This window comes from Phalaenopsis equestris, unplaced genomic scaffold (genome assembly GCF_001263595.1).
Source record: "Phalaenopsis equestris unplaced genomic scaffold, ASM126359v1 Scaffold000078, whole genome shotgun sequence".
In the NCBI taxonomy this organism is placed as follows: Eukaryota; Viridiplantae; Streptophyta; class Magnoliopsida; order Asparagales; family Orchidaceae; genus Phalaenopsis; species Phalaenopsis equestris.
The window spans coordinates 958156-970178 of record NW_018164520.1 but is presented as its reverse complement, the minus strand read 5'-3'; the positions used below and the strand labels follow the sequence as shown (position 1 = coordinate 970178).

The following is a 12023-nucleotide window of genomic DNA, read 5'->3' as shown; positions in this document are numbered from 1 at the left end:
AAAATACTACTTTATATATATATATATATATATATAAACTTGATGAGTAGTATTTCGAGACAAAACAAGCCGACACGAACGAACACATCTTAGTTTATGTTCGGCTCGTTAACTTATCGAACGAAATTAACGAGCCGAACACGAGCTTTTTAACGAGCCGAACACGAGCTGTTCGCGAATAACGAGCCGTTTTGACAGCCCTACTTGTATGTGCGATTTGCATGTATTTGCAATTAAACTCACTCAAATTTCTTATATAATTAAAATTAAAATTAAGTTATTATATCATCTTTATTATGATTTTAGTATTATCATTCATAATTTTTTAAAATAATTTTGTTAATTAGTTTATTTATTTGGGCCATTTTACTTGAGAAAAATTTATATTTCATATATTTTTTAATGAAATAAAAAAATATTAGGCTAGTCTAAAAAAATTTAGAAAAATATAGCCTTGTACTTTTCTAACTAACTCCCATCAAAATATTTTAGCTTTTCTTTTTTTTTAATTTATTTATTATTTATTTTTTGGCAGTGTGAGCGGTCAAATCAAATTTGATAAATTGTTTGTTATTGTATTTAATCAATATGGTATGCATTCGAGCACTAATCTCATTGTAACTCAACAATTATCGTTATAATGACAAAGTTTGGTCTCCTAATTTTAGAAGGAATGATGACTCCAAAGAATATTCAAAAAATGTATTTTGATGAAGTATTATAAATGGCTTAAATTTGGTTAAAATAAAAAAAGAGAATCAGGTATAATGTACAAGTATCATATATAAAATCTTAAATGACCATATAATATATAATTTAAGTATATATAGAGCTAGTAATTATTGATTTGTCATATTATCATCAGGCACAAATCTCAAAGTAATTTGAGCAACAAACTTTCCAAGTTCAAATTCAAAATCATCTAGACCTTGATTTCTATAATTTATAGCCAAACTGAGCATCTTGATAAGATAAACTCAATGCCAGTGAAAGTGATCTAGTTTAAATTCAAATCAATCTAAGATTGAACACTTAAAATTTTTAGTGCATCAATTAGAAAATCATACGATTTTAAAATTTGGTATGTTTATAGTCAAATTAAGTGTCTCGACAAGAAGAATCCAACGAGACAAGGATAATTTAATTATGACGCAATCAATGTACTTAAATGTTGAAAAAAATACCTATGATCAAACTATTCAATGTGGATCGCTCAATGAATTTCTTTGGGAGTTTGGTTAAATTTACTTAATTTCCCCTCTCAAAAACTATAAGTAAACATCATTCTTCACTTGAGGATGGAAAAGGGAGGAAGAGAAGAGAGTGAGTTGAGTACTAAAGCTCCCTTGAAGTCTTGGTGGTTGTCATTTGTTACAAAAGTTTGTCGTCGACCACCAAGTTTACTGTCAGCATCAAAGGTCGTCATTAACCACCACCAGTAATTTGGTACGACCAACTATGCTAATTATATCAATGAACAACAACTATTACAACCAACTACTGATGTTCTTACAACCACCAATAATATTTTGTTCTCTCCTCTTTCCTAATGTAGGAAATGAGTAGATCTTTGAACTTTAAATTTTATAGTAGATTACTTTGGCAGAGTTATGTCCCGTGATTTTTTTTTCCATTGTTTTTTCACGTAAAAAAATTTGATGTCACCTCTCACTACTTTTTGTTTATTTTTGTGTGAACTCGATCTTCATGAAATACTAAGACATTTAATTATCACTCTACCGTCATAAATTTTCTAGCAAACAATAGTTTGACGCCATCTACGGGAACAAAATTTGAACTTTATAGAAGTGTGAGCACTATTCAATAACTAAGAAAATGTAACACTGGTAATAATGGAGTCTCTCGTTCCAATGTCCAACTTTCTAGGAAACAATCTCTTAGCCACGAATGAAAAGTTTCTACATCTTTTTCCTCTGATACATCACCCTACTGGTGAAGGTGTCTCTTCTTTGGCTCTAGAAGACCACATACAAAAAATGGAGTAATCTCAAAATGAGATTCTTCAGCTTCTACATATACCTCAACAGCTAGTATTAGAGAAAAGGGTGAGGTTCATCTAACCCAAGATCAACCATATGCTCAAAAAAAGAACACTCCTCCAACGGCCCCTCCTCATACTGGAGTTCCACTTCAATCGGGTCAAGAAGCAAACCTTAGGAATATTTTAATTTCACACTTCCATCTCATACAGTCATACCAAATTATAAACCTTAAAGACTCTCAAGAACTTGGCTCAGTCCCATCATGTAATTCATGATGAGCTACATATATGGTTCAAAAAGAATCCTCTCTAAGGATCAAAAGCTATTATCTTAATTGTTATAATTCCCAATTGTCTACAGCTTTGACTGAGATAATCCTCCAACAACCTATCCTAACAGGTTTCAAGCTCCCAAATATTGATTCATATGTGCAACTATAGCTACGGTATGTTGGTTGTAATTAGTATGATGTTTGGTTTGTGATTATGAGGAGAATTAAGTAACTTTTCCATTACCTACCAACAACAAGTTAGATCCTACAGTGCCTGCCAACTTTGTATTTAGGTGGTAAAAATTTACAATTTTTTTCTTGATAAAAATATATATTTGTCATATGCATGTGTTTGTATGATTATATTTAAATTTTATTTTATTCGATGTATGGATTTGTTAAGTATGAAGTAACGGAGATAAAATAGGGTTTTAAAAAATGAGACTGTGTTTCTTTTAGAAGCACTAATATGTCATTCAACTAAATGCCTAATAAAATTTAATTTGTTGATGCAAAGAGTTTGATAAAAAAATGAAGGTCTTTTTTTTAATCTTTTTCTTTGCTCTCTATCTATATTTTGGTGTCAATGCATCAAGGCCTTCTAATTTTTTGAGATTGTGAGTTGTGCACTTGTGCATCATAGCTTGTTTTATCAAGAAATGAGATTTTTTTTTTATAGTGGTACATAATAGCATAAATTTAAACTTAATTATGTAGTTTCATTCAAAAAAACCTAAGCAAAAGGAAATTCCCCTACTCTTTCTATTGCTAATATTAATCTTCCTTTAAAATTACATGAGTGGCCCTTAGATCAAGCCTTCAACAGTCTTGGTTGGATGCCACACTCATCTCTCTTCAAACTTATTTGCACTTTTTTACATAACAATAAACTTTAAAAAAAATAACATTATAGAAAAATAAGTATAAATTTTTCAGACATTTTTTTTCTAGCTAAATGGTGGGAATTAACTTGGTAGCTAAAAAACCTGCTAAATAGTTAGTCGGTTGGATGAGACGGCTGATAAACCTATTGGTATTTTCATTCGATTCCCAAATTATTTATAATCAAATTATTTATAATTGGCTGATTCAATTGAATTCGATGGCCAACTGAGATTTCAACTGGTAATTCGTTGAAACTCTTAAGGGCCCGTTTGAGGTAACTTATTTGGTGTGGTGGTGTTTTGAAAACGTAACTGGCTTGTTTGGGTAAACTGCGTTTTGGCAGCTATGTGTTTTCACGCCGCACCTATCTAGGTGCGGTGGCAGCTTACTAGCAACGGTATGGTTTTTCCAAAAAAACAAAAATTTGTAATAGTCACCACACTTAACTTATCAGGAGATTATTTTTAATCAGCTTAGCAACAAATTATTCAATAAGCTGCAGCAGCCCCAAACAAACAATTGAAGCAAGGCCTGCCACACTTGCTCATTTTTTTTCCTTGCTTTTTTTTTTTCCCTCCTCTCAGTGATTTAGCAACATTAGCAAATCTCTACATGGGGGCAACGTTCACTCTAGTGACATGGGCATTTCACACCATTGCAGCTCCCACCACAGTACCACCTGCGCCCTCCTTCGAGGCAAGCCCCTCCTCTCCTATTGATCCTTGTGTGACGAGCACTTCACAGCACACGTACTCTGAGTTGCATGCCCGCACATATCAATATAAACTAAACCAATGGTGGATCGACGATAAATCTTAACTAGTCAATGTAAGTTGAATAGTTTTTTTTTATCATTATTATTTGTGAAATTTATTTATAACCTTATTTCAATATTAATTACTCTTTATAATCTTTTGTAGGAGGAGTATGTGCACTAAAATGATGCTCAGAGTTAGAGCCTGTCAGAAGTTGGCAGCTCTATTAATCAATCCAACCACTCAAACTTTGAATTTGGAGGAAAGCTATTGGGAGGAGGAAGACTTGGTGGGTCTAAGGCCTCAACTCAAATAGATTTTCTTAAGATGCACAGCACTCCGTCTCCGGTGAGAGGCCGTCATCGATTGATTTTTTAACATCTAAATTTTATATAAACATTATTTGCTTAAGATGCACAGCACTCAAATAGATATAATACCATGTTCTAATTTTATAAAACTTTAAAAAAAGTAACCAAACAATTAAAAAAAGGTTAGCCTTCTCACGGGCATTGCTGCAAATCCATTTCAATCACCTAAAATATTTGAGAATTGAATACGGCAAAACAATAAAGGGGCAAATACATACATACCATCCAATTCCTATGTATTTTACATACATAACACCAAGACTTTTCTTTTTTAACATCCACACCACCCGAATCTTTCATATCACATCAAAAATATTATTACTATAATTTTAAAAAGTGAAACACACATTTCCAAGCATAGCTAAGGAGGCAAAAATGTAAAAATTCAAATTTAGGTGTTAGATATGGAAATACATAGGAATTATGAGGTATGCATGTAAATCTTCCAACAATGAATCATGTGGAAGATTACTGAGTTTATAACAATGCGTCACAAAGAATCAACTCGATACAATTGATGAATGAACGAAATCCTTCACTTCAACAAGCGTACCTTCCATGACTTCCAGCAGCTTGTCCTTGTTCTTAACTCAATGGTCTCTGTTCATGAAACAGAAGTGACTCTGGTATATAAGAGAGGGATCCACAGTGCATAAGGAGCTAGAAACTGAAAGTAATTTGGTAAGATACTTCTAAAAGTACAAATAAATAACATAAAATGTTAAAAATGATTAATCATCTAATAATTTTATGAACTCAATTTGAACCTTCAATGTTATATCTTCGGTCTCTCGACCAAGCGCTATTAGAGTTGATTGTTTAACTGAGATCAAGTTTTTCATGTAATTTATGGCTCAAATGACACCTACGAAGCATACATATTGCCCCTTGAGGCCATTTGGGGCGGCGGTAGAGGTATGGTGAGGTCCGCTCCGCACCGTTTGTGTTTGGCAAAACTGCGTTTTGCATGTTTTTTCAAGTTGTGATGGGAAAATTGTGTTTTACAAACTGATCCGGCTCAATACGGTGGCTGCTAGAAAGCTATAGTTTGACTTTTTAAAATAACAAAGAAAAAATTCATAGCTATCGTAGTTTCTTCAATAGAAGCTTTTTTTTACAACTTCACAGTTATTTCTGTAAACAATTACAACTGTCTCAGAGAGACCTTTTATTTATGACACTTAACAATGTTGAAAGTTACAATTTAAAGAAATGTGGACTCCCATATAAAGGTAAAATTGATAAGTACTCAAGAGTACAAAATCGACATGTAAATTAAAAGATAAGATAGTTTCTGATAAGTTACTAGTGGCTTTACACATTAACATAAGCTTTTAGGCTAGTGGGTGTTCAAACAGTGGGTTTTAGACCCAATTTATGTTCCCGGTGTTCACTTCCCTATCAATAAAAATACCATTTACATACATACCATCCAATTCCTATGTATTTATATATCTTAAACCTAAACTTTACTCCATACATTTATACCACACAAATCTTTCATATCACAAAAAAATACCACTACTTCACCTTTTATAAATTGAACACTTTTTCACGCACAGATAAGGCGGCATATATATAAAAAATAAATTTTAGATGTCAGATATGTAAATGCAAGAAATATTACCTGTATGTGAAGTTTGTCTTCAGGATAATCATTGATGAGAGGTCAGACTAGAAATCTCTAGCTTCAAAGATTGTATGAATCACCTGCCAAAATAAAAATGTTTCATTTCAGCTCCAAATTCTCAAATTTTCATTCTACAAATTAAAGTTCAAGGTAGCTAAAGAGGTGGCGGCTTCATCCACCTGCGATATGGAGGAGCCCCAAGAAACTGCTCTAGGCCTCCAAGATGATGGCTTAAGAAGGAATAAACAGCTTCTGTTGTTGTTGAAAGAAGCCGAACGACAAGACCTGCCTGTTGCACATTGATACAGAAGATTTGTAAGCCCTACTTCATCTCGGAAATAAGAATGCATGTTAAACCAAACAATTACTCTTCATTTACATATGTAGCACAAATTCTCATGTATTTACACTTCTCACAACTAAACTTCTATTTTACACACATAGCACTCAAATCTTTAATATCACACCAGTAATAGCACTACTATCATTTTTTTAAAAAGTGATATATGACTTTCATGCATTTGTTTAAAGCACCGAAGTGCTATGCACTTAAATATCAAAGTTTAGGTGTGAGAAATATAAATACATAAGAATTGTATGCTAAGTATGTAAATTTCCCGCACAAAAATAGGAACTATGAAGCATCTGCTTTGTGAACCTTAGCCCCAAAGGAGCTGCAAGAAGCAAATAATGGAGGCTTGGATGGCCCATTTGCACAATCTGAATTCAATTTTTGCACTGTTGTTGGGCGAAAGTATCCTGACATCAAATGCTCAACCTCAGTTTGTATCAGATCCTGAATGTGCTTTAGTTTGGGCCTGCAAGAGAAAATTTTTACAGGAACAGTTTAGCGAATCTTATCGTATTCTTAGTTGCCTTGGATTTCTCTTTATAAGGAGTAGAGCTACGTCTTATGTTTGTATAGGGTTGTAATGCTCCAAAATCACATTATAGTGAAATCTACAATAGCACCAATACGACATAATCATCCATTAAGTGAACTTGTATAAAATTCTTGTATTCCTGTGCGTTGATCTTCTTTCCAAATTTCTTTGCTTTTTTGCTTTATATTTTGAATAGATTTCACCTATTTTGCAATACAAAATGGTAATCTTAGTGCTTCGAGATGTCAATGGATTTTGCAAGAGGCAACAATGATTACTTGTAATGTTTCTTTTGAGCAGTGTCAAAATATTCCCTTGACTTTTATATGCGGACGCTTTAGTCCCAGAGTCATGTAAAGTGTCAAATTAGTCCTCAAATTTTTTAAATTGGGGCTCTAATAGTCCTCTGGACTATTTCAGCCTCAATTTAAAAAGTCGGGGGAATATTTTGGCACTACACCAATTTTCTTTTATTGAACATTATGTTCTTGCTAGTTAATCTTGATAGAGTTTGTACAATATAATATCATAATATGCTACATTAAACAGCCAAAAATAAGTATAAAAGCCATTAAAAAAAGGAGACTAGTGATAGAGAATGACAGATGAAGTTACCCCAAAATTACAACCATTGCCACAACTTGGTAATCTTTCATGCGTTCAGCAATGCTAGTAGTTGATCTCTGCTCTAGTAAAACCTAGGAATGGAAGAATAGTATAAATAGAAAATAGAATAAAAGAATTTACACGTAGGATTATATTGATTTTTCTTAATGCCAAGCAATGCCAAAAGCGGGGTTTCTTTATTTTTCTCAAGTGTAGAAATTCACGCACAACTTCTCTCTCATTTCAGTTATGTAACACTAAATGAAACGGTGAATAGCTAACAATACAGTGAAAAATCATGAGCATGGATCGCCCTTTGAGAAACACAGACAACATCACTGCACTAAAAAATGCCGAACTGGCCTCCTACTTCCTCTTTCCATTTGGCAGGAAATTTCCCCCCATTTCTATTTTCGTTTTCCGCCTCTTTGTCTCCTATTTATATGTGTGTTTGCTGTCTCGATTTTCAATTTTAGGTTATTTTCTGAGTTCAGTTTGTGAGGACACCCGCCGGCGTCCTGTTTTCTCCCTCAAGAGTTGTATCCAACGGTTAGAGTTGTGCTCTGTTTGTATCCCCTCCCCAATGGTGATTACCTAACCCGGCCTCCACATCCACCTCAACTTCTTGCCGCCTACTAATTCAGTAATGATACTTCCGTTTCCGTTATGGTTTGAGTTTGCTCTGTTATCATGCTATTTTATATATCTTAGAAATTAAAGTTGTAATTCTGCACAAGCAATATTCAATACTAAAATTTGAAGTACTTACAAGAGGACAGAGCCATCAATTGGAAGAACCTAAATAAAATTCTTATGTATCTTTGTGCAATGGGGTCTTCAATTTTCTATTTGTTTTTTTCTTTCTCTTTGTAATTGCATGAGTTTCACGTATATCCCAAAAGATGGGTGTGGTCCTATTTGAGTAATGGACGCCTATAATTTTTTTAATGGTTAAAATATAAGACAAATGAAGAGAGTGCTTCCATAGAAAGACCCTAAGCTAGTATGCGCTAGATAGATATTCTTATCCTACGGTTGAGACAAAATGAACATTTGTTAAAAATATTCAAGTAGAAGAAACAAATGAAGAGACGTGGAGGAAAAGCATAATAAGAATCCTAAGAAGTGCATGTGATATATTTTATTAACCTAATACTTCCAATCAAGTTTCAATCGAAGCACATTCTATAATAAAAATGTCTAAAGAATACACATTATTATAATTTAGTTACAATCCTCTTATCACTTTCCTATTGCTTCCAAGAGATAGTAGGGTGGAAATCTTGAATCTTGTTTCTTGATTCAAACTGTAGAAAAAAATACATGTTTATGAGTGCTTAAGAAATCAATTATTTGTTCTAAGAATAAAAATAAATTAATAGTAATTAATGTAATAAAAGAAAGAAATGCGTGTGAATGGATTAATGAGCTTGACCATCATCCTATGATCAATATAATCATAGCACAATGATCGTTGTTTCAGACAATCATCCAACAGTTAATAATCTTAATACTCATCATCAAGAGGGTGCAGCGATGTCACAAATGTCTAAGAACTTTGATAGCACCCGATTGCATACTCCTTTATAAGAATATCTACCAATTGAACATTTGACCAAATCTTCGAAGTTTCATAATATTCTCATCCATTTTTTCTAAATAAAGAATTGAACTACCTCAATGTGTTTTGTATGGTAATGCTGGATTATATCATTGACTATATCACTGTTGCTTTCTTGTCAAAGTACACTAATGAGTTGATTTTAGGAATAGCCTGGATCTTGTAAAAGAAATTTCAATCACGATGCATCGTAGATTCTTAAGGCCATTTCTAAAGTACACTAAATGAGTTGATTTTAGGAATAGCCTGGATCTTGTAAAAGAAATTTAAATCACAATGCATCGTAGATTCTTAAGGCCATTTCTCTACACTCAACCTCTGCACTAGATCTTGCAATAACGTCCTGGTACCCACTTCTCCATGTAATTAAGTTCCCACTTGCAAATAAAGCCTCCCGAAGTTGATCGCCTACTATCAACAATCCTTGTCGATAACTCATTATTTGGCTTGTTTGTATTATTAGAGAGCAGAATTTCGTTGGGACATATAGAAATACATAAAAAATGCGCATCACTGCATCATATGTTGCTTGTCAGGATTATGCACAAACTAATAGACTACATACATAGAGCATAGGTGAAATAAGATCTTGTGAGAACTAAAGACATCAGTTTTCCAAGAAATCTCTGTTACCTCCCCCTGTCCATCGAAATTTGGCTTTTTTCAATACATATGTTTAGACAAGCTTTCGCTGGAGTGTGGGCTGATTGGCAGGCAAGCATAACAGTTTAACGTAGTTGATCTCGGGTGTACCTTCTTTGTGATAGGTAGATACTTTTATCTGATTGAGATACTTCAACTCCCAAAAATTTATTAAAGGGGCATAAATCTTTCATTTCAAAATACTAAGATAAGTATTCTTGTAAAGCTCTCATTTATTTTGAATCGTTAATTGTAACAATCATGTCAGCTACATATACCATGAGTGGTAAATTTGTCATATTGCCTCCTTAAAATAACATACGTTCCGAATTACTTGGTAATCAAATGTTATCATAAATTCAGTGAATTGCCTGAACCAAGTTCTATGGGATTGATTTAAAACATCAAGATTTCTTTGCACCCAAACATTTTGCTTTTTGTTTTTTTGTTATCATGCAACGTGGTGAGAATTTATGCAGATTTCTTTAGATAGCTCAAGTAGGAATGTGTTCTTCACATTAATTTATTGAAATGGCCAATCAAGATTTACAGCTAAGAACCCAGACTGTAAAATGTTGACTACATATATAAATTTTTCAATGTTTGTATCAACCTTCAATCATACTATTAGTTTTGTATTTCAAATTAACAATTTATCATCTTAATTTATTAGAATTAAATAAAAATATGAAACTCAACAGGACACAATGGAGAAAAACCATTAACAAGTTAGCCTGGTTTCAGCAAGGTTATTGTCATTCGGGTATGAATTTAAGGATTGTTTGTCGGAACGTTTTCGAGTCATTCGGGAAGGATACTGTCGGTCAACTTTTTTGATAGATAGATTATGAAAATATGATATATGAAAAAAAATTTTGAAATTTAATTTAAGTATAAAAGATATATAGTTTGAGTTTTAAAAGTAGTATGTTTTAATTTTTTTTTTTGAAAAATGAGACCAAGTGGATCTCATTCGTCCAATAGTTTGCATAATGGTGTTTGATACCACGAATACTACAGTCTCCCGAAAGATAAGTGTAGACCTCGGCGATAGACCCAATCCTGCAAACTAAGAGATTTGTGACATCCATTAAGTCTGCGAACCTTTTATATATGACCGACAAATTCCCCTATTTAATACAAAGATTAAATAGGGTTTATTTTACCTGGGTTCCAAGTTCCCTATAGAGGCAAACCCCTATAGTTAATTGCATCCCAAATGACGGGAGTCACTTGAGAAAACTCTCGATAATGATTAATGGTTCTAGTCTTCAAGAATTCAAGGTTCAGGTTTTCAAGATAGAATGAGAAAAATCAAGTGGGAATGGCTCAATGCGGAACACTTATTTTCAGGAGTCCAAAGGAAGGAGAAGGTAGGGGATGTCACTGATCCGAGGTAAACCCTCAGTGACTTCCCAAACTATCCTAATGGTGGCTGCATACGTTAATTAAGTGTTTGATCTTGCCAGTTTTATTATTTGGGACTTAAACTTGCATAATGTCTGATTATGCAAATAGCCCACAGAGATATGAGGGTTTACGTCGTACCATACGACAACCTCGGAACCTAAGGCGAATTAAGACTTATGCTGCACAACATGATTGTGCGGGGGCCTAAAAGAGTGTGAGGATTTACGTCGCTCTAGGCGAGCTACCTCGAAGTCCTATGGGTTGTTATTATACTAGGAAGAGATAATGTTGAAGAAGATCTTCTTGTTGCTCGGTTGCTCGTCCTCGTCGTGCTGCTCTCAAAGTTGACTCCAAGCTCCTATCGTCGTGACAACTCCAGGGTTTAAGTGGATGGCTCCAGGGTTTAAGTGCTCCAGGGTTTAAGTGTTTGAAAATTGTAGTTTATGTTTCACAGTTTTCATGCCAGTGTTTGGTTTTGTTTTGTTTCAGAATAAGCATATTGCAGATAAATAAAATGTGCTTGAAAGATAAAATGCAGTAAAGTAAAAGGCTGTAGATAAACTGTAAAAACGTACCTGGGCATCTGATACTGTTGCATTATTAATGTTGCGAGCATAGTATGATTTGCAGCAGATCTTAATAAACTTGCAAGAAAATTAAATAAAGCAAGAAAACCCAGCATGAAAGCCATAAAAACGAGTAGTAAAAATCACAAGCAAAAGAAACACATAACCACATATGAAAGATCAGGACTGGTATAAGACATTGGTAAAAGTGGGGGCTCAGAGCTGGGCTGTGTGCTTCCCGATCTTGAATAAGAGTTGTCCCCTCGACACTCTATAGGAGGTAGTTCTTAACCTCAATCCAAGTGATTAGCCGTGGACCTTTATAAATTTTCAGAGAAAGATTTTCATGCAAAAGTTATTATTTAAGTTTTTTTTATGC

General features: G+C 33.7%; 1 protein-coding gene across 6 annotated transcripts in view; it reads right to left on the bottom strand.

Annotated features, from left to right (window-relative positions):
- LOC110019768 (urease accessory protein D) overlaps positions 1–12023 on the bottom strand; it is a 29810-nt gene that overhangs the window by 2170 nt on the left and 15617 nt on the right. The window contains exons 6-10 of one of the 6 annotated variants that reach the window (XM_020717588.1): positions 7415–7497; positions 6574–6733; positions 6095–6204; positions 5913–5995; positions 4839–4952 (exon numbers count right to left, since the gene is read on the bottom strand). In XM_020717588.1, the coding sequence (XP_020573247.1) occupies positions 5992–5995; positions 6095–6204; positions 6574–6733; positions 7415–7497 (357 nt within the window). In that variant the 3' untranslated portion in view covers positions 4839–4952; positions 5913–5991. Of the gene's footprint in view, positions 1–4416; positions 4953–5912; positions 5996–6094; positions 6205–6573; positions 6734–7414; positions 7498–12023 lie in introns of those variants that run through there. The other 5 variants (XM_020717587.1, XM_020717585.1, XM_020717586.1 and 2 more) reach the window with 5 other exon arrangements.